The sequence below is a fragment of the Tamandua tetradactyla genome, chromosome 5, assembly GCF_023851605.1.
Source record: "Tamandua tetradactyla isolate mTamTet1 chromosome 5, mTamTet1.pri, whole genome shotgun sequence".
Classification (NCBI taxonomy): Eukaryota; Metazoa; Chordata; class Mammalia; order Pilosa; family Myrmecophagidae; genus Tamandua; species Tamandua tetradactyla.
The window spans coordinates 93,149,069-93,175,746 of NC_135331.1; the positions used below are offsets into that span (position 1 = coordinate 93,149,069).

Below are 26,678 nucleotides of genomic sequence, written 5' to 3' on the forward strand. Positions count from 1 at the left end.
TTAAGTGTTTCTTACCCTAATTCTCACTTAAATAAATACCTAATTATTCAAGTTTGGGGTAAACCACCTACAATCACCTTGCAGACATTCGCTTGGGTGTGGGCGCTCCTGTCACTTCCAGCCCTGACATCTGATTCTTCTGTGGGGCCAGAGACCTGGGGCCATTCTCCTCACCACCCCGCGACATGTCCCATTCATGCAGATGTGCTTTGAAAGTCTCGAATGCTAAGCAATGATGGGATTCGGCAATTAGAGGGCAAGATTCCCAAGTCCCAGGGCCATTCCCCATCCACAGATAGTAACAGCCTTTTCTTCAGTATCTCCCTCCAATTAAACGAGCCTGACTCTTCCTATCTCTCTGACTCCCTGCCCGTCCCCTTCTAGAAACGTGGAGACCGTCCCACCCACGGGACCCGAGGTTCACCTTGTGGTTTCCCCAGAGTCTGGCAAGCCCATTTGGATCCACAACTCGAAAGATCTTGGCGTCTCTGTCCTCCCACTTGATGTAGGGTTCGTACCTGGTGTCGGAGAGGAGCTGGTACACATAGTCCCACAGCAGCCGGCAGTCTGCAATTCAGCACAGGGGTGCACGTGGGGCGCTTTGCTCAGACTAGGAACACAGGTGTTAGATAGGGCTTCTCAGGAACCTTCGGGGCTAAAGCCGAGAAGGGACCCGCAAGATGGTGAAATCGACAGTATTAACAGAAATGGCCATTCATGGGGGCTCGTTAGCCACTGTCCTCTCATTCAGTCCTGCTGACTCTAGGAGATGGGCCCCTCTACCTGTATTTGAGAGACGAGGCTGGCCGTCCAAGGTCACCGAGCTCTGAAGAGGGAGGGAGAGCAGGGAGCCCAACCTCCAGGGCCCTCCAGGGCCCCCAGGTCCAGGCCTCAGCCACTTGGACCCTTATTAAATTAGGATTGTAACATCCGCCCCAGCAACACTCCTAACGATGAGGTTGGGGAAATCGGAAGTGTCATCACAGAGGGAAGAGGGCAGAGCGGCTCAAGGACCTGGGCCTCTGGCTGGACAACTTCAGACAAGACACCCAACCTCTTCTGAGCCAGGCTTCCTCATAAGGGGGTGCGAGGTTAAATGATGTATCAGATGAAATACACTCATCACGGTGCCTGGTACTCTTAGGCACTCAAAGAACGTAAGCGTTCATTTTTAGAAGATCAGATTTCCGGTTATTTCCAACCCAGAAGCCAGGCTTCCGCACCCTCTGTGGTGTCTTAGAATAAACATGGTGGCCGCGCCATGGTTAGAAAATATCTATCAGAAAGGCAGGCAGCTTCTCTGTCCATCGGTCTGGTTGTCAGTCCTCTAACAATGAATATGAGTGGAAGTGTAACACTTGGTGAGGTTCCAGGCTCTGGAGCCAGACTGCTGGGGTTCACACCCCAGCTCCTCCGCTAACTTGCTGTGTGATCTTGGGCAAATCACTTAACCTCTCAGGATCTCAGTGTCTTTATCTGTGAAATGGGGCCAATAAAAGTACCAACTTCAAAGGGCTGTTATGAGGATGAAATATAACGACTGAGGAAAGGCCTTAGAACTATTCTTGGTACGTAATGAGGCTCAATTATTAAAAAATTAATTATGAGATCCTGAAACATGTGACAACATGGATGAACCTTGAGGACATAATGCTGAGTGGAATAAGACAGACACAAAAGAACAGACATTGTATTATTTCACTAATACGAACTAACTAGAACACATAAACACAGAGTCTTAAAATGTAGTATATATGGTACCTTAAGATAGAGAAAGGGGAGCAGTTACCTAATATGCACAGAATTGTTAACAAGGTTCAACTTAAATGTTTGGGAATGGACAGAAGTGATGGTAGCTCATTATTGGGATTATAAATAATCGTGCTGTATTGCAGATGATTGAAAGTAGTTGTTTAAAGTCATGTGTCTAAATAAGTTCTTGCATGAATTACTACAAATGTAAAAACAAAATAGAGGGGCATATGGGGGAAAACATAACTATCATAAACTATGGACTATAGTTAACAGTACTATTTTAGTATTTACTATTCTTTAATCAACAGCAACAAATTTTCACACCAATACTATGGGTCAACAACGGGGGAGGTGAGGATAAAAGAATAAGGGGAGGATTTGGGTTTTATTTTTCATTCTTATGTATTCTTATGTTCTAGAGTAATGACAGTGTTCTAAAATTGATCATGGAGGTATCTGCACAACTGTGTGATGATACTGTGAGCCAGTGATTGTATAGGTTGGATGGTTTGTGTAGGATGTGAATATATCTCAATAAAATTGGAAAGAAAAAAAAAAGGAAGAGATGATTGATACTTCTAATAACATGGATGAATCTCACAGCTTATATTAAGGGAAAGAAGTCAGGAGCAGCCAGATAAAAACAGCTCATACTGTATGATTTCATTCATATACAGTTCAAGAACAGGCAAGACTAATTCTTGGTGAAAAAGACAGAAGGCTGATCGCTTGGAGGGGAGGGGAGGGAGGGTAATGGGCTGGGAAGGGGCTTAGGAGAAACTGCCAAGGCACTGGAATGTTCTATATCTTGACCTGCGCAGGGGTTATGGGTGATATAACTGTAACATTCGTGAAGCTATACCATGATTTACTGTATGCAAATTTTATCTCCATTTACAAAATAAAACAGAAATGACTAATGAAAAAAAATGAATAATTTTCCCTGCCCTGGAGATAGGGTGGGTTGGCTCTCCCAGGCAGCACTGCCCCCTGAAGACAGACTGTGCCAGTACCCAAAAGGCCACCCACCCCCGCCCCCACCCTCAGGGCACCTGCCCTCCAGGACTCAGCCCTGCACATCTCCATCCCTCCCAGCCAGGGGAGCGCAGCCTCCTACTCACCAGCTATCCTTCCATCGATGGGTGCTGGCGATGCCGCTGGGAAGGAGCAGACCTCCTCAGCCCTGCAGCCAGGCTCTGCACAGTGGGAAAACTTGAGAGGTTCCTCCCCGCCAAGGGGCCACCTGGCCAGGCTGGGGGCATCCGGGTGGGTTAAGAGGCTGGCAAGCCCCAGGTCTGGCGGCGGCGGCTGTAGGAGGTCCCTTTGGGGAGCTGCCTGAGAGGGCCCGGTCCCCTCTGCAAGCAGACAGCACCCTAGATTCTGCCACCCCAGAGCCTCCGAGACGCAGACCCCCTCGCTCCGGGGCACCCTGGGGGACAGCACTCTTAGTGTCCCTCCTAAGTTCTGAGAAGTCGTCAGACTACGGGTGGATGTAGAGGTAGAGAGGCAGGAGGGTGGTGGGGAAGGGCCGGGCAGGCTGGGGCTAACTTCGGCTCCCAGGCAAGTAACTTAACCCCTCAAACCTGTTCCCTCATCTGTAGAATTGGCCGATGCCACAGGGCCAGATCTAGAAGCAGATGCCCTGCATCCTAGTCCAGAGTCCTCTCTGTTACCCAATAAATAAATATTTACTGAGAAGCATTGCTCTAAGATTCTACAGAATAGCTGAATCTTAGGATAGAAGAATAGATGAATTTTCATTTTAATGATAAATCTTAGTTCTAACCTTCATCATTGAACCCAAAAAAAACCTCTACCTTCATGGAGCTCATGGGAAGAGAGAGGTGATTAAGATTTTAAAAGGAAATAGAAACAGTATGTAATATGTGAAATATATATAAATCATCATAAGGCAGATAAGAAATAATGGGAGAGGGGTAGGGGCTTAAATTTTAAAGAGACTGATCCGGGGAGGCCTCACTGACATGGAAACATTTGAATAGAGAATTGAAGAAGGTAAAGAAGTAGAATAGGAGTATCTAGAGAAGAGAAGAGCATGCCAGGCAGAGAGAACAGCAAGTGCAAAGGCCCTGAGGCAGGGGTACCCCTGGCTTGCTCAGTGAACAAAAGGCCAAAGTGGCTGGAGCAGCCTGAGCAAAGGGGAGAGGCACGAAAGATGAGGTCAGAGGGCAGGGAGGTCACTGTAAGGACTGTGGCTTTGACTCCAAGTGAGATGCAAGCAAGTGGGAGATTTTGAGCAAAGAAGTGACATTATCTTCTTAAGTTCTAAAAGAGTCCCTATGGCTGCTGGGTGGAGGGTAGACCATCGGGGATCAAGGACGGAAGCAGGGAGCCCAACAAGGAGGCTGCTGCAGTCCTCCAGGCAAAAAGATGATGGGCACTGGACCAGAGGACAGCAGTGAAGTTTTGAGAAGTCATTGGATTCCGGGCAGATGTTGAGGTACAGCTGATGGAAATTGCTGACAGTTGAGATGAGACTGGGAGAGAAGGGGAGGAATCAAAGATGACCCTTTGGCATGTTCAGCATGAAGGACGATGCTGCTGTCGGATTAGATGGGGAAGATCAGAGAAAGAGCTGGTTTGGGTGAAGGTAGCGAGGCAGGACCTCGGGCATTTGGTTTAGGAGCTGTTAGGTGTGAGATGCCCAGAGACATCTCAACGGAAGTGTGGGGTGGGTAGTGTGGGGTATGTAAGCCTGAAGTTCAGAGGGTTCAGGCTGGAGACGTGTGGTAGTCAACCCCAGACGGCATGCAGAACCCGAAAGGAGATGAGATCACCAGGGTCTGACAGTCAGAGAAGAGGCCCCCCGAGCCCTGTGGGGCCCCAACATTTAGAAATAGGAGAGAAGAAATCAGCAAAAGAGACCAAGCAGGGGTGACCGGTGGGACAGAAAGAAAACCAGGAGAGTGGGGTGTCCTGGAAGCTAAGGGAAGAAAGAGTTTCAATGGGGAGGGTCCACCAGGCTGCAGGCTGTGAGAGGTCACAGCGAGTAAGGACTTGAAAGCAAAGTGTTTTCATATTTAGGTCTGCAGTTTCGTGGAGAGGATGGAGGAGGGGAAATAGAGGCTCGATACAAACAAGTCTTTGCTGGAAAAGAGAGCAGAGAAATGGGGAGACAAGAGACAAGTCCCCTCAGGCTCTTGGAGTCAGGGCAAGAGGTGAGGGCAGAGGAGGGCCGGGAGGAGAAAGGGAGCTGCCCTCCCACCCCCCACCCCCCGCCTCTGGCAGCTGCCTCCTTTGTCACTTTGTCACTTTGCCCTGAGGAAGCCGTGCCACCCACGCCACTGAGTCGGGGGGGAGTCTCAGCGCTCCACGGAGGGCCTCCTCACCTTCCAGGGGCCTGGGGGGCTGCTGTGTGGGCACCTTTTGCCTAAAGGCCGTTCCAAAAAAGGGGCCGCACACCAGGGCTCGCCGCTCGGTCTTGATGTACTGGAGCAGCTCGTACAGGACGTCACCTGGCGGGGGGGAACAGGAGAGCAGACTGCTGACCCGGCCGGGTGGGGACAGCCACCGCTTAGGATGCGGCTGGCACATCCCATCGCGAACTTAGGGCTGACGTGGTCGAGAGGCACTGGGGCCCTGAGGATGTGCAGGGCTACTCTGGCCCTCTGACCGGTAAATGCAAAAGACATCCCTTCCTTAGGGTGGGTGCAGCCCCTCCAGGGCATGCAGCTTGGCAAGGTCAAGATGCATCTCAGCACCCTTGGCTAGGGAGCTGCGTGCAGTACACAAACACTCCAACCGTCCCACCTGTCCCTGGGGGCAGACGCAGTACTTCTAGTTCTAGGGATTCCCCAAGCCTTCCTGAAGGGCTACCTCTACATTCTAAGGGGCAAAACAATCCCAGACATTTCTTTCCAAGGCCTCTTCATCGGAAGATTGGTCCAGCCTCTTCCTACGAGGCAGGAATTGGTTTTCTGTCCATGGTCCCGGAAACGTCCTTTAATGTCCTGGGTAAGGAGTGGAGATCCCTAGGTAAAGAGCCATCTTGGGAATTCCAGAACAGCCAGGGAGTATGATGTAGGTGCTGGGCACCTGAGGCCCAGGGGTGTTGGTAGGGAGCAGAAGCAGTGGACATGGGAACGCAGAGGATGGACCCCAGCTCACGAGCTTCCCGGTTCTGCCTCTGCCCAAATCATCACAGCTGTGGGGTACACCAGACCGTCTAGAGACTGTTTTCTGCCTCCACCTTCACCCACCTCCCACCGCCCACCAGAGCACTTAAATCCAGGGTCGAAGGTCCCAGCAGCCACTGGAGGATGCTTATAGAGGGAAGCATGTGATAGAAGTTGGGATATGTTAGGATATGACATGAGACCAGCAGTGGGAGTGCTAAAAGGAAGGGAATAAATCGGAATAGTTAAGAAAACTTCTGCCATTGTATTCCACAGCCTTGCTTGGCCAGAAGAAGGATTCCGTGTAAAACATGAGTGTATTCTCAAGAAAAAGATATCAAATCAGCAAAAACACTGAGCTCCACCCGAGAACAGGTCAACCGAGGGGCAGGTGTAACGTCAGAGATTCCTAGAAGGCTCTGCTGCCTGTCAGCCTCGGGCACCCACCGCCAGCCGTCCCCACCAAGCTCCCTACCGCCTGAAATACCAACACTGGGCAATTCGTCCCCTTGGCCTCAGATCTGGTGTCTGCCTAAAGCCAACATTCCTGTCGGGAGGCAAAGGCTTCAGCCTTCGTCAGCCATTCATACCCCAGCGTGAATGGATATTGGCTTTTCCTTTAGTTCTCCTGTATAGGTGTTGCTGGGGGATTGGGAAATGGGTAGGGGAAACAAGGGCCACGGGAAGGGGAGGGGAGCAGAAGAGATCCTAAGGCACTCTGAAAACAAGCATCCAACTAGATGGCTGTGCAGAAGGCCTGCTCTGACTAGGAACTACCAGGCAGAGCAACGGGGGGTTAAAGGGGTGTGGGCACCAGGCCGGGAGCTGAGCACGACACTCCAGTGAAGCCTCCTTCAACCTCTCTTCCTGGCCTCCAAGGGCACTTGGGCCAGTTGCCATCAAAATGTTTTGGAGCAAGGCCTGTGAGTTTCCCCAACCTGAACCGGGTGCGCGGAGCCGGAAGTCGTCCTTGGTGAGGATGCAAAGGGCGCGGCCGTTCATCTCGAAGCCCTGCTCGCCAGTGTGCCGCAGAGAGTATTCCTGCTCGGCCCAGCGCAGCCAGTGCAGCACGTCCTCCCTGCTCCACAGCGTGGGCTGGATGCCTGCAACCGGCAAGGGCAAGGCTGGGGGCGGGACGCCAGGCACAGGGCAAGGTTCACCCCTTACCATTCTCTCATTGCCCCTACTACAGCCCCCCTGAATGTCACCTCCTCCAAGAAGCCCACCCTGAACACCCCATCTAAGCAGAGGCTCTCCTGCCCTTCCCCTCCACAGTCATTTTTTCTATCACTACACCCAGTTCTTTTCCTTCCTGGCACTTGACACTCCTTGTAATTACACTTTACATTTGACATAATAATATGTTTACCACTATATATGTGTTATATATGTGTATATCCATTAATTTATTACTGTCCCACACATGCCCTTCTCCATTTTGCACTCATTCATTCAACAAATATTTATTGAGCATCTACGAGGTGCCAGGCACTGGGTGGGCTGGGTGTGCTGGGACACATTCAGCACCTAGATCAGGCCTGGAACATAGTAGGAGCTCAATAAAAACATACTTTCTGAATGTACGAATGGCCAAACAGTCCACTGTGGATGGTGTGATTGCTACTGTTTTCCAGACAAGAAACCAAGGCTTACAGAGGTGAAGCAGCTAGCTAAGTTCCCACAGGCAGCACGAGGCACTGGCTGCCCTGCTTTTCCACCTGACTGTGCCAGCTCAGCCTTGGGTTTGCAAAGGGAATGGTCCAGGGGACAAGGGAGCCTCCTACACCCAACTTCAATTTCTGTGCCTTAATTCCTGGCATTACCCAAGACAAGTGGCTGTTTTCTTTTATTCCCCCTCCGTTTCCACTCTGCCTGGGCCTGCAATCTCTGTATGCCTAGACCCAAAACCACATAAGAAATGAAACCAGTGCACGTGTTTAAATGGAAAGAGAAAGATCTGCATCATTCATCGTTCAACCAGTATCTAACTGAGTACCGGCCATGCCCCGAGTGAAACTTGCCAGGTGCCGGGGATGCCACAGAGTGAAAACAGCAGGAGGGAAGGACCCTAGCAACTGATAATTACTAAATACAATCTTAATCACTGGCACAAAGGAAAAGTGCACTGTGCACTCCTTTTCCCACTAGATAAAATCTCATCTCCGTCAGGTATTAAATTCACACACACACACATTTCAGGGTTCCCTCTTCTTTTCTGATGATCTACGTGTCAGTCTTAGGTTAATGCCATCAGGTCTGATAGTTTTGTGGTCTGTATTCTTGCCTCTGTTCTTTTTTTTTTTCTTAAATTAAAGTAAGGGAAGATTCTCCTTACTGCATTTCCCTGCTTTCATAGCACAGTGCACTGTGAGATTTTATCTAGTGGGAAAAGTATAATTAAGGATATAGTAAAAACACAGTTGGTTCTCCACCTGGAAATAAATATATATTTGGACTGTTACTTCACCTCAAACACAAAAATCAATTTCAGGTGAATTAAAGTCGTAAAGAATAAAATGTTACAAATCTCAACAGAAGCCCCCGGGGCCATATGCACCAGGAGAGAGTAGGGGAAACCTCAACCATGACAGAAAACTCAGAGGCAGAAATGAAAATGAAAGATGCATTTTAGTACACCAATCTGTGTGTGTGACAAAAGATACCATAAACAGAAATAAAAGGTGACAGATTTTAGGGAAGTATTTGTAATGCAGATGACAGATAAAGGGCCAATGCCTATCATAGGTCAAGAGCACCTCTAAATTGATTTTTTTTTTTTTTTAAAAAAAAGGCAAAAATATCTTCCTGCACCTCACAGTAGAGCAGATGTCTCAACTTTGGCCCTGTGGACATTTTGAACTGGATAGTTCTAGGTGGTGAGGAGCCGTCCTGTGCATTGTAGGAAGTTGAGTAGCCTCTCTGGTCTCTCCTCACTAGATGCCAGTAGTATCACCCCCCATTCTTGACAACCCAAACTGCCTCCAGACAACAACCAATGTCCCCTCAGAAGTGGGGGGCAAGATCGCTCCTGGTTGAGAACTCCTACAGTAGAACAAATCCAATCAGCTAATAAACATGTGAAAAGAGATGGCCCACCTCATAGCTGGGGAAATGTACAACCAGAGAAGAATGGGCCATCACTTTAGTGATAAAAGGATGTGTTCAGGCATTGCTGGTGCAGATATAAATTTGGAGCCTTTGCAGGTACTCAGTCTGTCAGTTCATAAGTGATATATAAAGAGATGAATTGTGAAATGTGGAGACTGCATGGTAGTGGGATCCATGGGTTGACAGGGGCAGGTCTTCACAGTCAGACAAGGCTTCCGGGGCTTGGGGATCCAATTGCCAGTTGCACTTGACCTGAATCCACACTTTTTGCAGGGTTTCCTATTTCCTGATGTTTGTGGTGGTTGGTGATTCCTGAGCCCTAGGAAGACGTTTTCCTGGTTTGATGGGAGGATGGGGGTGGATTCCACATCCATCCAGCTGTGCTGCCTCCATGAAAACATAAATACTGCACTGAGAGGGGAAATCTCCAAACATTACAGACATTGTCAGCCACGGATATGGTCCTTCTCCCACGTCCAGATGGATGGACGGGGGTTTTCCAAGATGTCTCCTAAGGAATCTGTGGTCACACACAGTCCATGGTAGCACCTGAGAGCTTGAAGCCTGTGTCTTCCTGGAGTGTAACCGATTTTTCTTTCATTGCTTCATGCTCACATTTACCCTCACCTTTTTTCCCATTACTACCAGATCTCCACTCAACTCATAAAGAAAAGAGGCCTTATGTTTTCCATGTCTTCAAAGAAGCCACAGGTATTTCCAACAGGACTTAAGCCAAGTCCCCAAGTAGTGGTTCAGCCACCGAGATCTTGACCAAACCCTTCAGAGGGTCAAGTCCCCTCTCAGAAGTCAAACTGCTACTCCCTGACTCAGCCACCTAGCTCCAGGCCAAATCCCCAAGCTCGGGGTTCAAGGTCCAGCTCAGTTCCTAGTCAAGTCATCTCAAATAAGCACTCAATGTCTCTAAGCCTCAAACCCCCGTCTGCACACTGGGATGATACTGCCCGCCTCTCTGGACTACTGAGCTGTTTGAAGGGCAGCATGGTGCCACCTGGGCCACATGTCCTATGATCCAGCATTCCCACTCCAAGATAAATACCCAAGAGACAGAGGTGCACACTCCCACCAAAAGACATGTATGCAAATGTTCAGAGCAGCTTCACTCACAATAGCCAACAACTGAAAACATCCCAAATGTCCATCAACCGAAGAATGGACAATCCGTGATGCTTGCATGTGATGGAATGCAGCTCAGTAATAAAACAGAAAGTACAAACTACTGCTACACACAGAAGCACGGATAAAGCTCAAAGGTATTTCGCTAAGTAAACAAAACATACATTTAAAACTATAAGCAAGAATAAGCCAAGTAGTCTCAGCCAACACGGCAAGCAAACTCGCTGCCCTCCCCCTCTCTACGTGGGACAAGACTCCCAGGGGTATAAACCTCCCTGGCAACGTGGGACAGAAATCTTAGAATGAGCTGGACTCAGCACCAAGGGATTGAGAAAACCTTCTCGACCAAAAGAGGGAAGATAGAAATGACACAAAATAAAGAGTCAATGGCTGAGAGATTTCAAACACAGTCGAGAGGGTATCCTGGAGGTTATTCTTATGCATTATATAGATATCACCTTTTTAGTTTAAGATGTATTAGAGTGGCTAGAAGGAAGTGCCTGAAACCGTAGAGCTGTGCTCCAGAAGCCATGTTTCACGAAGATGATTGTTTAATGACAGAGCTTTCACAATGTGTGAAATGTGACTGTGTGATTGTGAAACCTTGTGTCTGATGCTTCTTTTATTTACAGTATGGACAGATGAGTAAAAATTATGGATAAAATTAAACAAATAATAGGGGGAAACAAACGTTAAAATAAATTGATTACACTGAAATACTAGTGGTCCATGAAAGGGAGGGGTAAGGGTTTTTTTTTCTTTCTTTTTCTGGAGTGATGCAAATGTTCAAAAAAGTGATCATGGTGATGCATACACAACTATTTGAGGATATTGTGAGCCATTGATTGTAACCATGTCAAGAATGTTTGATATCAACAATATTGGTATGTCTGTTTGTTTATAATAAAAATATTTTTAAATAAAAATCAGTCACAGACAGCGAGAGAAAGAGAATGTAGAAAAAAAAGATTCTTTTCACACACCAAAAAAGAATAGGCCAAGTTGTATCAAATAAACCACACTAAATCAAGATGTATACTGGAGGACACTGTGGGTGGGAGAGGGGTATTATAGGAACTCTACTTTCTGTGCAATTTTTCTGTAAACCTAAAATGCTCTAAAAATACAGTTTGTTTTTTAAAATATATAAGTTGGAAATAAAAAAAAAAAGAACAGACAAAGCCGAAGTGGGAGAAAAAGTCAGAATAGAGGCTATTCTTTGGAGAGGAATTGACTGGCAAGGGGCACAGGGGAACTTTCCAGGGTGCTGGAAATGTTCTAGATCTTGATTTAAATGGTGGTTACATGTGTGCACATCCATTAGTCCACAGAGTGTAGATTTAAGGTTTGTACCCTTGACTATAAGTTATACCTAAAAAATAAATTAAGAAGTGAAAACACACAAGAGAAGGTACAGATCACGGTGCCAGACTGAGGACCACCTGAAAATATATGACCTAAATGACTATGTCTCCATTTCCTAATTTGTAAAACAAGGATGCTGACAAAAATAGTGCTGACCACACAGGGCTCTCAGGAGGATTCTACAAGATAATCAATTTAGAGACCAGTGTCTGGCATGGAGTAAAATGTGAGCTGCTGTCACAAGACGTAATCCATATAAAAGGCTCTTTGGGCCTGGGGCCCAGCAGTTCTCAGAATTCAACAAATCACGAAGGTGTCTACTACCCCAGCAAGACTCCCTGATCTAGTGACTGGGGTGAGCCTAATAACTGGAGTTTCCCTTACCAAACAAACCAAATTAAACCCATGGGATCTTCACCTGCAAACAGCCTGTGGCATCCCCCTCTCTCTGCAATAATCGACTCTATTTTCACTTCCTTTACATTAACCAACTTTGCCCTCAAGATTCCACTCAGACATAAAGGGACTGAGAAGTCCTTCCCAACCTAAAGGGGGAAGATAGAAATGAGGCATAATAAAGTGTCAATGGCTGAGAGATTCCAAACAGTCAAGAGGTTATCCTGGAGGTTATTCTCACGCATTTTATAGATATCCCCTTTTTAGTTTAAGGTGTATTAGAGAGGCTGGAGGGAAATGCCTGAAGACGTAGAGCTGTGTTCCAGTAGCCTTGATTCTTGAAGATGATTGTGAATGATATACCTTTCACAATGTGACTATGTGATGGTGAAAATCTTGTGTCCGATGCTTCTTTTATCCAGGATATGGACAGACGAGTAAAAATACGGATAAGAAATAAACAAATAATAGGGGGAACAAAGGTTAAAATAAATTGAATAAATTGAAATACTAGTGGTCAATGAGAAGGAGGGGTAAGGGGTATGACATGCACGAGTTTTTTTCTTTTGATTTCTTTTGCTGGAGAGATGCAAATGTTCAAAAAAAGTTCATGGTGTTGAATACACAATGATGTGATGATATTGTGAGCCACTGATTGTACACCATGCATGGAATGTTCGTATGTCAAGAATGTGTGTATGTCGTGTGTATGTCAATTATGTTAGAACACTGAATGAAGCTGAATACGAGAATGATAGAGGGAGGAGGGTTGGGGGCACAAATGAATTCAGAAAGAAAGATAGATGATAAAGATTGAGATGGTATAATCTAGCAATGCCTAAAGTGTACAATTATAGTGACTAAATGTACAAATTTAAAAATGTTTTTGCATGACGAAGAACAAAGGAATGTCATTACTTCAGAGTGTTGAAAATAGATGGTAATTCATATTTTAAAATTTTAACTTATGTGTGAGACCAAAGCAAAAAATGTTTATTTGGCACAAAATTTATATTTTGACTAATGCAGTTCCTAATATAACTTACGTGGGCAGCTTAATTGAACACCATAAGTACATGGAACCTTGAGTAGGGCATAAGATTTTGTATGTTTGTCCTGAGTGTTACCCCAATAAATCCCAGAGTGATTTGAACAGTGAGTAAAAATGTATTTTCAAAGTCCCCTTGGGGGAATGGTGAGAAAGGGGAAAATTCAACTTCTCCAAGTGGAGAATTCCTGATATTCTCACAAGCAGTGGGGACAACCAAAGCTATAGGCTGAGCCCCCAGTCTTGGGGTTTGTTCATATGAAACTTAACCCCACAAAGGATAGATCAAGCCTAGTTAAAATTAGGCCTAAGAGTCACCCCCAAGAGAACCTCTTTTGTTGCTCAGACGTGGCCTCTCTCTCCAGCCAACACAATAAGCAAACTCACCACCCTCCCCTCTCTACATGAGAAATGACTCCCAGGGGTGTGGACCTTCCTGGCAACATGGGACAGAAATCCTAGAATGAGCTGAGACTCAGCATCAAAGGATTGAGAAAACCTTCTGGACCAAAAAGGGGAAGAACAAAATGAGACAAACACAAGTTTCAATGGCTGAGAGATTCCAAACAGAGTCGAGAGGTTATCCTGGAGATTATTCTTATGCATTAAATAGATATCACCTTGTTAGTCAAGATGAAATGGAGAGGCTGGAGGGAAATGCCTGAAAATGTAGGGCTGTGCTCCAGTAGCCATGTTTCTTGAAGATGATTGTATAATGATACAGTTTTCACGATGTGACTGTGTGATTGTGAAAACCTTGTGTCTGAAGCTCCTTTTATCTACCTTATCAACAGATGAGTAAAACATAAGGAATAAAAATAAATAGTAGGGGGAGCAAATGTTAAAATAAATTTACATTGAAATGCTAGTGATCAGTGAAAGGGAGGGGTAAGGGGTATGGTATGTATGAATTTTTTTCTGTTTTCTTTTTATTTCTTTTTCTGAATTGATGCAAATGTTCTAAGAAATGATCATGATCATAAATATGCAACTATGTGATGATATTGTGAATTACTGATTATATATATAGAATGGAATGATCATATGCTAACAATGTTTTTGTTTGTTTGTTGATATGTTTTTTCTAAATTAATAAAAAAAAAGAATATTTGCATGTTTGTTTGCTGTTTTCAGTGAAAAAAAGATTATCTTGACCCACTAAATTGATTACACCTCCTCAGTGGGTCTTGACCAGCAGTTTGAAAATCACTGTTAGGACTTAACTACATAAAAATTGTCCTCAGACCAACAGCAGCAGCATCACCTAGGAGTTCATTAGAAATGCAAAATCTCAGACCACCCCAGAGCCAGCAGTCAGAATCTGTATTATAACAAAGCCCCCAGGAGATTCATGGGCACATTAACATTTAAGAAGCACCATTCTAGGATACCAAGAAACTACTGTTGTTAGAATTAAGCCTATTAATAAAATAAATGCTCAGGGACTCTCTTATGAGTGAAGTATGTAAAATTGAGCAGAGGCATGCAAAGTCTGTCTGAGCTCCTCAAAGGCTCCTTTCCCTTGTACTTCCAGAGTTCCTAAGATGCCATCCCTCTACCTGTGACACATGAATACAGAGATGTCCCCATGGCTTATTCACAACTAGAAGTTTCGAAAGTCAATTTCAAAATACAAAGTCAGTTCCTCTGCATTCAGCAGCAGGAAGCTCAGAGAGCTTTTCTCTGGAGAATAAGTTCCAGGAAAATGAAGAGACCCAGGACCAAGAATTAAAGAGTTATGGGCTTGCTCTCTCTCTAAGCCAACTTGGCAAGTGAATTCGCTGTATTCCCACTACATGGGATATGACTTTCAGAGGTGTAAATCTCCCTGGCAATGTGAAATAAAACTCCCGGGATCCCCTGGCACTCAGCATCATGGAATTGAGAAGGCCTTCTTGACCAAAAGGGGGAAGAGAGAAATCAGATAAAATAAAGTGTCAGTGGCTGAGAGATTTCAAATAGAGTCGCGAGGTTATCCTGGAGGTTATTCTTATGCACTATATAGATATCCCTTTTTAGTTTATGGTGTATTGGAGTAGTTGAAGGGAAATACCTGAAACTGTAGAGCTGTGTTCCAGTAGCCTTGATTTTTGAAGATGACTGTATAATGACATAGCTTTCACAATGTAACTATGAGATTGTGAAAACCTTGTATCTGATGCTTCTTTGATCCAGTGTATGGACAGATGAGTAAAAAAATATGGATAATAAATAAATAAATAATAGGGGGGACAAATGGTAAAATAAATTGGGTAGATGGGAATACTAGTGGTCAATAAGAGGGAGGGGTAAGGGGTATGGGATGTATGAGTTTTTCTTTTGTCTGTTTATTTCTCTTTCTGGAGTGATGCAAATGTTCTAAAAATGATCATGGTGATGAATACGCAGCTGTGATGACAGTGTGAGCCACTGATGGTATACTGTTCATGGACTGTATGTGTGTGAAGATTTGTCAATAAAAATATTAAAAAAAAAAAAAAAAGAATTATGGGCTAGAGGGCAAGGCAGGCCATCAATGCACAGATGACTCCCTTGTTCTCACCAAGTCTGAGTTTCTCTGTCATGGAAGGAGGCCGTGGTGATGACAATCTCTAAACTGGCTCCTGTCTCACAGTCACCCCAAGCCGTCCCTTGAGGAGACACCACCTCCTCCCAGGCTCACTCCCCTGTGAGCTGACCTGGGTCCTGCAAGCCCAGAGGTCTCTGCCCAGCAGCTGGGTCCCTTAGGGCACCTGGCCCACCCCAGCCTCAGACAGACCCTGAGGGCCACGGAAGAGGACATGGAGCTGAAGGTGGAGTGAATCCTCTTTCATTCTCCTCTTCCACAGGACAGAATGGTAAGCCTCCTGCTGTGAGTTGGGGGGGACACCCTGCCAGAGGCCCCACAAATCCTGCCACTCTGTCCCAGCCCATCTTCTGTCACTCGTCTCAACCACAGACATCACAATCACCCTTGGAGTGAACTTTCTGCCGCTCCACTGCACATCTTCATCACGCACATAAACAGGGAAAAAGCTAAGCGAGATTTGTTTAGTATGTTGTTCACCTTCCTGCTGAGGCAAATCAGTCTTGATTATCAGAATGGAAGCTGGAGGTTGAGGAAGAAATGGGATGGGTGGCGGGGAGTAAAGGTCAAAGAGATGACCAGCAATAGAAATCCAGTTTCCAGAAATGTGAGAAAGAGAGGGATGACATCACTCCAGCCATCTAAAGGGTCAAACCTTCACTTGGTGTCAGCAGTTTGCATACTTGGGATGTGATTGTCAGGAAAATGCGTCATTTAGTACCCTATCTATTTTTTTCAATTGTGATTAATAACACATATACAAAAAAAGCAATACATTTCAAAGTACATCACAACAATTAGTTATAGAATAGATTTCAGAGTTTGGTATGAGTTACAATTCCACAATTTTAGGTTTTCCCTTCTAGCTGCTCCAAGACACTGGAGACCAAAAGAAACATCAATATATTGATACAGCAATCATGTTCATTTGTTAAACCTTATCTTCTCTGTTATTACTCCACCTTCTCCTTTGATCTTTCTCCCAATCTTTAAGGATATTTGGGCAACGCCTATTCTAAACTTTTCATGTTGGAAGGGGCTATCGATTATATGGGATAGGGGGATGGAACTAGCTGATATTCTGGAAAGACAGGCCCTTCTGTACTTCAGGACTTATCTAGTCTGGGGACCCATTGGAGGTTGTAGGTTTCTGGAAAGTAATCATAGTACATGGAATCTTTATAGAATCTCAGATAAAGCCCTAGATGTTCTTTAGGATTGGCAGGAATGGTGTTGGTTAGGGTTTGGCAACCCATGGTAAATAGCAATATCTAGCTGAAGCCTGAATAAGAATAGCCTCCAGAGTAGCCTCTCGATTGTATTTGAACTCTCTCAGCCACTAATACCTAATTTGTTACACTTCTTTTCCCCCTTCTGGTCAGGACAGAATTGTCGATCCCATGGTGCCAGAGCCAGGCACATCCCATGTTGCCTGGGAGACTTTCACCCCTGGATGTCATGTCCCACGTACTTGCAGAGTTGTAGTACCCTATCCTTTAAGACTGTTGGATATTTAAGAAAGAACAAAACTGTGCTGTCTGAATATTTTCAGAAGTGTCAATAAATATGAGTCATGGAATCTACGATAATAAGTTTAGCAGACTGCTGGTGCCCCGCCCATAGCACTCACCTTTGCAGTCTGAAAGCTGACAAATACCAGCACCTGACTTTGCCTGGAAGCTCTTACATGACTGCAGAAGCACAACCTCAGCCAGTGCACGGGGCAAGCTGGAAATACTAGAGCGTTCACGGCCCTGGAAGCAGCCCTCAACCAATCATGATGGAGGCTGAAGAATAAGGATTTCAGCTTCCCTACCCCTTGGCTGGGATAACTCAAGGTATGTTCTATACTGGCCCCTAGAGATCCCCACTGGGTGTGAGCTCCAGTTGCACGCTAAGGTAACCAGCCTTGAAGCATCCTTTTGGGTTTCCTTCCCTTTCCTGTCTCTTTTTCCCACTCCTCACCAGCACATCAGGAGGAAATAGCCCACACTGACTGAGCCCAGGAGTACCCAGCCAGGGACCAAGACCAGGCTGCCTCAAGAAGGGGAGGAAATTCCTGTCATTAGAAACACACAGGAAGACCTGGCGACACCTCAGAGGGGCCTGCTAAAGAGGTCCTGGGATTCCTGATGGAGGCCCAAGGTAACCATTCATTGATTCAACAAATAGTGAGCTTCTGAGCTTGGGAAGTTTGGTCTTATGCAAATATGATTTCCAGCTGTTCTGAGAAGAGTCATGGATCTTGTGTTGTACTTCACTATTAGGAAGTGTTTCTTGGATGTTGTGTTAACATTTCCATCTTTATATCTTCAGGTAATAAATATGAGTGTGTTTTAGAATCAATTCGGAATTGATTCAGATTTCTACCCCCATCAAGATAGTGGAGTGAGAAGCTTCAAGGCTCCATTTCCCCCCACAGAAGCTTTGATCAAGATAGGAAGAATAGCAGAAATATCTTTCTTGAAGCTCCAGAAACCAGCTCAGGACCAGTGCTGAACCAAGAAAAAGTCGACTTAAAAATGGTGGAATCTCATGGCACCCTGGCTGGCTGGCTCCTTTCCCACCCTCTCACCACTTAGCCGGACAGCACTCTTAGCCGGTGCTATGATCCCTGGTCCTGGTTCTGGAGGGAGCAGAGGAACTCTTGTTACACAGTCCACGGTGTGTATGTCTGGGGTGGCCTGAGAGACTTGCTACACCACAACTTGTCTCATGTGTAGACGGCCGCTCACTGAGCTCTCCTACAAAACGCTGTGGGAGAGCAGTCTAGCTGTGTGGCCCGGGGCAAGGGCTTGCTGGCTATAGGACCTACAGTACAGTGCCCAGAACCATGAGGAAACTATTTCTTAGGGAAGAGGGGGTATTCCTATGCGATAAATAAGGGAATATCTAGGGCCAAATGTGCATGTCCAAGACAAGACCCAGGCATAGAAAGAACCAGTGAGTCCCCTACTTCTCAGCCTGGAGCTATTCTCTAAACTGATTGTACGGATAAGCCCTAAAGGAGAGCATTCACAGGTCAATCTGCAAAGACTGGGAAAGGTGTTTTCTAGTTTTTCCTTTTTCTTTCTTTCTTTTTTGTTAGCTCCCGGCATTTAAGAAAGTTCTGTCATAACACTGGCTGGATAGAAGCTTAAGGAACAGAAACCTCAGAGTCTAAATTCCAGCAATAATACACTAAAATATTGAAATGATCATGTTGCAAGAAAAGATTGCATAACATACAAAGAAACAGGAAGTGATGGCCTAGGCAAAGGAGAAGATGAGTGCATTAGAAACTGTGCTGGTTTGAAACTGTTACGTACCCCAGAAAAGCCACGTTCTTCTCATCCAATATTGCTCTGGCAGACTTATTATGGGTGGGGTCTTTTGATTAGTTTGTTTCCATGGAGATGTGACCCTGCCTGTTCAAGGTGGGTCTTAATTAGCTTACTGGAGTCTTTTAAGAGGGGAACATTCTGGAAAAACCTAAGACACAGATGCTTGGAGATGCTGAGAGAGCCATTTATAACCAGAAGTCCAGAGAGAAGGACTGCAGACATCGCCATGTGCCTTGCCTTCCCATGTGACAGAAACCCTGGATTCCATGGGCCTTTCTTGAGTGAAGGTATCCTCTTGTTGGTACCTTAATTGAAACATTTTCAGGGGGTTAGAACTATAAATTTGTAACCTAATAAACTCCCTTTGTAAAAGCCTATCTATTTCTGGTATATTGCATTCTGGCAGCTTTAGCAAACTGAAACAGAAACCATCAATAAGGAATTCCAGACCTGGAATATTTCAAAGACTTTCAAAAAATGGTCCTAAATATGTTCAAAGGGTTAAAAGAAAACATGGATAAAGAACTAAAGGAAATCAGAAAAACAATAGATAAATACAAAGAGAATGTCAATAGAGAGATGGAAATTATGAAAAGGGGCCAAAAAGAGCTGAAGACCATAGTAATAGAAAATTTTAAATTCCCTAGAAGGGTTCAACGGAAGATTGGAGCTAGCAGAAGAAATAATTGGTGAACTTGAAGATTAGACCATTGAAATCATCTAGTCTGAGGAGCAGAAAGAAAAAGGATGAAGGAAAGTGAACAGAGCCTGAGGTACACTGGTATACAATGTATGCATTGTAGGAATCCCAGAAGGAGAAGAGCTAAAGAAAGGAGCAGAGAGAATATCCAGAAAATATGGCTGAAAACTACCCAAATTTAATGAAAATGTACAACCAAGATGCAAAATGCACTCCAAACAAGATAAACCCAAATAGACCCAAACCACACCATGTTATGATCAGACAGTAGAATGACAAAGATAAAGAGAGAATTCTGAAAGCTGCAATAGAGAAATGACATGTCACATACAAGGGAGCCTCAATAAGATTAAGTGACAATTTCTCATCAGAAACCATGGAAGCAAAAAAACGATGGGAAACAGACTGAAAGTGCTGAAAGCAAAAAAAATATTGCCAAGGAAGAATTCTGCATCTGGCAAAAGTGTCTTTCAAAAATGAGGGAGAAATTAAGACATTCTCAGATAAACAAAAGCTGAGGGATTTTGTCACCACTATACAGGCTAAATGCTAAAGGGAGTTCAGCAGATTGAAAGGAAAGGACAATGGGCAATTGACTGATGCCTAAAAAAGAAATAAAGATCTTCAGTAAAGATGATGGGCGAATATAAATACCACTTCTATTGTATTTTTGCTTTGCAACCCCACTTTCTACTTCCTAGAGAATTGAAAAGGCAAATGCACAAAATGTAGTGATAAGTTATTAGTTTGGGGACTCATAATGTATAAACATAATTTGTGACAAGAACTACATAAAGGTGGGGAACAGAGGGGTATAAGAACATAGTGCTATTTAACTATTATTTAACTGTTGAAGTTAAATTGGTATCAAAGCAAAGAAGATTCTTATAGACTTAGGATGTTAAATGTAAGCCCCATGGTAGCCACTAAGAAAATATCAGAGAAGCATGCACTCATAGAGACAGTATATAGAGTACGGCTTACTAGGAGTGGGGTGGCAGGGGCAATAGAGAATTAATGCAAAATGAGTGTAGGGTTCCTATTTGGGAAAGTTCTCATGATGGATAGGGAAAATACTGGAACATTGTGAATAGGATTATTCCCACTGAATAGTATGCTTTGGAGGGGTCGAGATGGGAAGGTTTATGTTGTATATATATTTCCACAATAAAAAATAAAGAGAGAAATTAAAGAGATAATGACAATTCTGTGCACTACATGATATTAGATGGGATCTAAGAATGGAGGAGAAAAGGCTCACAAGGACACTATAAGAATGTAAGAAAACTGAGATACAGAATGTAGACTATATCAATGTGAAATTTCTTGAACTCGACAACTAAACTTAAGGTGATGACACAAGTGAACATCCTTGCTCATAGGAAATGCACATGAAACTATGACGTGTTCAGGGAGGATGGCAGTAATGGTGGCAAAATATTAAAATGGGCGGACTGCGTATGGGGTGGGGGTAGGTTGGACGTCTCTGTATGGAGTCTCCATTATTTTTGCAACTGTCTGGTAAGCTTGAAATTATTTCAGAATAAAAAGTTTAAAAAATAAAAATCAGGCTGTTCCTTTTCATTTTGTTTTTTAAAAACCAAGGTTCAAAGAACTCTAGAACTCCAAATGTCTCTTCTCAAAGCATCTGAAAGTATAATCAGAGTGGGCATACTGTGGTCTTAAACTTCTACAGTCTTGCTCCCAACCCCTGCCCCAGATCTGACTCCATCATCACCTTCCAGGCCCGCCTTCCACGCCCACCTCCCAGTGAAAAACACACAGCTGACCCTCCATGTCAAACACATGATCTAAAGAAAACGCACTCTTCAAAAATTAAAAGGAGTGCAGAATTGTACTTACCGAGGTAATGACTAAACTTTCTCGATCCCCACTTTTCAAGTTGAGTCCTCTCACCCAGCAACCTTAACCCAGTAGAAAGGAGAAGACTGAATCTGATATGACCTAGGAAGGACCCAACTTCCTGGGCTCTTATTCCAATTCATCTCTCATCTCTGCAGGTGTTGTAGACATTCTAGGATTTTCTCAGCCGGTTGTGGAGTCAATCTTTGAATCGGGGGACTCAGGGGAACAACCCAGAGGGACTTATGCAGCTGGCACATGTCCTCAGCTGCCACAAGGGGACTAGATTCCATGACCTCCAAGGTTTTGCTCAGCAGCAAGATACTGCTTGGGCCAGGAATACAGACAAATCCCACGCTCTGTACAACTGTTACCAAATATCTTCTTGGAGCAGGCTTGCCAACACAAGCCCCAAGATGCTGGTCATGGTGGGCATTTGGACAAACTGAAGCAACCAAGGTTCCCTGCATAGCTTCCGACCCTTCTTTAAGTCAGTGCTGTCACTTCCCTCCCCTGCCGCTTCGAGGCACCGGGCCTCCTCCACTTTCCGAAGGTCTCTCTCTTCATCTCCCTCCAGAAGCTGTTCTTGGACAAATCTGAGTCTCAGCCCCCACCTTTCCTCCAACTATAGAAAGACAGGCTTTGTTCCCTGTTAAAGGAATACAGGAGCTGGATGGCAAAGACATTTGGCGGGGTGTGGGTGGGTAACAGGCTCTTCCCAAGGCTGCAAATTCATACCCCCACCCCCCATTCTTCTCAGCTCTCAGCTCAGTCCCACCAGGGGCTCGTAAAATAGGAAGATAAGAGGGTGTCAAATCAATAAGGTCAGAGAAGCCTGTCCACAGCTTCCCCAACACTCCCATCCGGATCAAAGATCCTGGCCAATGGTCAAAGAGCTGTCTATCCTTCGATGTCCACAGTTTATGAAAGAACATTTAACAATCTCTTAGAAGATTATCAGCAAGACCAAGGTTTGGCCGTAGCTTCAAGAGACTGTACAATCTCGAGCATTATCACTTAGCTTTTCCACTTTTCGGTTTTGCCATTTGAAACAGAAGCATAAATACATTAATCTACAGCCTGTTCTATCATTATGAGTTTCCTCAGGCAAGAGCATTGCTTAACAAAATGAGATGAAAGGATGTGGTCAATTTATTTCCTGTGGTTATCCTTGGGTGCACGTGGCTGTTCTACATAGTCTTATGGTTCTCTGCCATTTCCCAACTTTCGACGATAAACACATGCTATTTATATATCTATAACAGTAAAAATTAAACAACTATTTAAAAGAAGGTTCTACCTAGAGACAGCTGTTTGCTGTTTAGCCCCCTCCCCTCTGGCTTCCTCACTGGTAACATCTCCAACTCTTTGCGTTTTAGCTGGAAGGGCCCCCACAGTTCATCCAACCCCAACCCACATCTTACCAAGGAAGAGACCACCCACCCCTCCCCCGTGGCCACGTCAGCTGTATAAATTCTCTATAGCGAGAATCCAAATTCACCTTCGCTCACCAAGGAAAAGTTATAGAAAGCCCAACAAAGAAAAAGCAAGCTGGAGGGAAAGTAATTTCTTCTATAAGAAGAGTTTATGCCTCATATTTATTTGTTTTTAAAAATCAGCTTTTCTCCCCCTATCTACTCACGGAGCCTTCCTGGCAGTTTGCAGACCCCCTCCTCATCTAACAGGTGCACTTGAGCTTCACATCTGGCTTGGGCCGGGGTGGCTGGGGGTGGTGTGGCTGCCCCAGGGCTTAGAGCAGAACTGGCCAATGCTTCTTCCTAGAGAGAGGGAAAACCAGGGCGGTCAAAGAACAACATGGGAAAGGCTGGTCATCTTTTTTTTTTTCTTTTTGATTTTTTTATTAGAAAAGTTATGGGTTTGTAGAAAAATCATGCATAAAATATAGGATTCCCCAAGCCCTGAAACCTGTTCTGTAACTACTTGTTGATGCGTACTTTGAAAATCATTGCTTTTTCTTTCTTTTCTTTGTATATATGTATATATATATGATATATTTAACAACAAAAAAAATTTTTTAAATATATAAGATTCCCATATACGACACTATTAATACCCTACATTGGTGTGGCATATGTGTTACAGGTGATGAAAGGACATTTTTATAACGCTACCATTAACTATGGTTTCACTTTGGGTTCACTGTGTTGTGCAGTTCCATGGATTTTTTTAAAAATTTGTATTCTAGTAAAAATTTTTAAAAACTAAAAAATATTTTTCTTCATTTTAAAAATTAGTTTATGATTACTGACATCTGCCCATGAAAAAAATTAATTAAAAAATTGTAAAGTTTTTAAATTAATTTTTTATTTTTTAATTAAAAATTTTTAAATAAAGAAATTTTTTATTTTATTCCAAATATACAACCTATTTCCCCTTTTAATCACATTCAGATATGTATTTCAGAGCTGTTAATTAAGTTCATAATGCTACCATCACCACCATTCATTACCAAAACCATTTCCATCATTGCAAATAGAAAGTCTGTATATTTTAAGCCTTAATTCCCTATTTTCCGTCCGAACTCTGTCTCCTGTAAACTATATTCTAGATTTTGACCCTATGAATTTGCTTATTCTAATTGTTTTATATCAGTGAGATCACAGAATATTTGTCCTTTTGTGTCTGGCTTATTTCATTCAACATGATGTCTTCTAGGCTCATCCGTGCTATTGCACGTATCAGTACTTAATTTCTTTTTACAGCTGAATAGCATCCCATTATGTGTATTAATTACCACATTTTGTTCATCCATTCATCGGTTAATGGACACGTGGGTTGCTTCGTCTTTTGGCCATTGTGAACAGTGCTGCCATGAACAGAAGCGTGTAAATATCTTTGGTCATCTTTAAATGTATTAAGAATTTGTTTTAGAAAGGAAAGGAGAATCCATCTCTGCCCCTAGATTGTGTCCACCATAAAGACAGGAGCACATATGTCTTCATTTTGGTACCCTCGGCATTTGGTATGCAGTGAACAACCTGATAAAGCTCAGACGAATTTTATCTTTCTGATTCAACCATCATTATGCCTGTGCCTAATTCGGCAGAGCGTCCCTTATATGGAGACTTTACAAACTCTACAGAAATCTGAGGACGTAGGAATACTCATGGGACCTTGGTGAGAGCACACATGGGAACCTGAGGAGCCTGGATAAATAAACAAGCAAATTAATGTTATTTTCAAAAAAGTAAAAAAGATTCTTAGAAAGCTTTCTGAACCCCATGACCAAGTGAAGTTTGCATCTACAATTTCGCAATCAGCATGGTCCACAGAGGTGATCTGATTCATCAGTCAAGACGAGGGGACGAAAGAAAAGTCAAGATTTTATAGAAACAGGATGATCCTTAGTTCATGGCCAGACACAGGCTGCCAAATTGTGAAAAGCAAAAGTGAAACCAGTTCCAGCAAGAGGCATTTTTCCACTCTAGGATCTTTCAGAGTTTTACATTCATCTCTCAGTGTCTGAGAAAAGCAACCTGAATTGAAGGATTTTGAACCTGGAGCCAACAAAGCTAACTCCAGAAGTCTGTGGTGCTGCAAGAGGGGATTCAACCCCTTTTGGGGTCGTTCCCACTTCATTTCTGGCTGGTCACCAGCCTCCTCAACTCCCACTTGGTGCTGTTTTCCCAGGTGACCAAGCCTCAGGGACTGCCTGGCACCTGTGTTGATGAACCCTGCTCTAGAGAACACGAACCAGCCCACAGTTAGCCTAGGATCTGCAGGCAGCTCCTGTCTTTTCCTCCACCCTCTTCCAGGCAAAAGAAATGGGGGAATTCTGGGGCTGAAACTACCTGGGAAATGCCAGCCAGGATGCTGCTTAGGATTGGACTTCTGGGCTTCAGCATGAAAACTGGTCAAGTTCTGATAAAATGGGCGTGGATTTGAGGAGGCAGTAGAGCTAGGCTTTGAAGATGGGGAGGGGGCCCAGTTCTGGACTCGGTACTGAGACTTCTTAGGGAAAGAGAAAAAATGCAAACGGATTGCTAAGGAGTTCGTGCGCCGGGGTGGTGCTGGGGTCCGCAGCCTTGCTAATGTGTGGACCTGGCTTGTGCCGGAACCGCCAAGCACCATAAATCTGCCTGGTTAGTGCAGGGCTGACTAGGAGGTAAGGAGGCTATGGAAAGGATCCGCAGGGTCTGCGTGTGGCAAATTCTTCACCGCAGTATATAACATAGAGGGATTTCAGGGGGAGTGTGGGGAGTAAGGGGCAGTGCCAGGAGGTGGAGTGAGGGAGTGGGGGATGGAAGTCGAAGTTCGGGAATGTGTTAGAAAGTGAGATTCCCGTCAGGGAAAAAAAAATGGGTAGGGAAATGGACTTGGCTGAGAAAGGACAGGGAGGTGAGGGTGCTGCACCCGCGCCCACGCGCGCGCGCTGCGTAGTTCCACCGCCGGACTCTTACCTGCATTACAGGTGGAGGTGGGGGGGTCACCCGGTTTCCGTCGTGGGCGCACCGCAGGCTGCGGCTGCTGGGGGCCCTGGGCCGGCGCTCCCCGGCCGTCCTCCCCCGAGCCCCTAACTTGGCCGGGAAACCCGAACGAGCGCGGGGGAGGAAATCTGTGTCGAGACGCACCGCGGCATGGGCGCCCAGACGAGCAGGCGCGCCGGACGCTCCGGTAATCGCTATCCTTCCGGGAAACGAAAACGAAAGAGCAGGACTCGGCTGTCACTGGCGGGCTCGGGGGAGGGCAGGGGCCGGTCCCGAGGGAGTGGGGGCCCGGGCGCGGCGCGGTGGCCAGTCCTGGAGACGTTGGTCCGGCTCGCATCCTCGCGCTGCCTGGCCGGGTTCCCGGGGAGACCCGGGAGGGATTCTGCGGAATCTGCTGAGCCAAGGTAGAGCCTCCTGGGCTCAGGACAGCGACTGACCAACTTCATGTTGCTCCTGGGCGCCTCCCCAGGTGGATGGAAAGGGGCGGCCCTTGTGTCCTCTGTACCAAGTGCCTCTAAGGGGAGGAGTGACCTTCCCTGCCCCAACCTGGGCTCAGCCTCTCCTTCGGCCCTCTGCCCTTCTGCCCCGGGCCCCCAGCGCCACCATTAAAGCGGTTTTTGTGTTCCTCCTGATCTAGACCCCCGACTGGCACCTTATCTCAGGCCTCGGGCTGCCCCAGGCATGGTGCCCGCCCACTCCTCACCCGTGTCCACCTGCCTCAGTTCCGCCTGCCTTGCGGGAGGTTGAGAGAGATTGTAAGCACAAATGGAAACCCAGCACACACCAGGAAGACGATGAGGAATGAAGTCTTAGCCTTCTGCTGAAAATCTGAGGGT

General features: G+C 45.2%; 1 protein-coding gene across 3 annotated transcripts in view; it reads right to left on the reverse strand.

Moving 5' to 3' along the window:
- ETV7 (ETS variant transcription factor 7) overlaps positions 1–26,032 on the reverse strand; it is a 28,404-nt gene extending 2,372 nt beyond the window's left edge. Inside the window, exons 1-6 of one of the 3 annotated variants that reach the window (XM_077161617.1) lie at positions 25,816–26,032; positions 23,037–23,172; positions 6,830–6,994; positions 5,106–5,231; positions 2,877–3,110; positions 425–567 (exon numbers count right to left, since the gene is read on the reverse strand). In XM_077161617.1, coding sequence (XP_077017732.1) covers positions 425–567; positions 2,877–3,110; positions 5,106–5,231; positions 6,830–6,994; positions 23,037–23,172; positions 25,816–25,821 — 810 coding nt within the window. In that variant the 5' untranslated portion in view covers positions 25,822–26,032. The remainder of the gene's footprint in view (positions 1–424; positions 568–2,876; positions 3,111–5,105; positions 5,232–6,829; positions 6,995–23,036; positions 23,173–25,815) is intronic. The other 2 variants (XM_077161615.1, XM_077161616.1) reach the window with 2 other exon arrangements.
- Between the last annotated feature and the right edge of the window lie 646 nt (positions 26,033–26,678).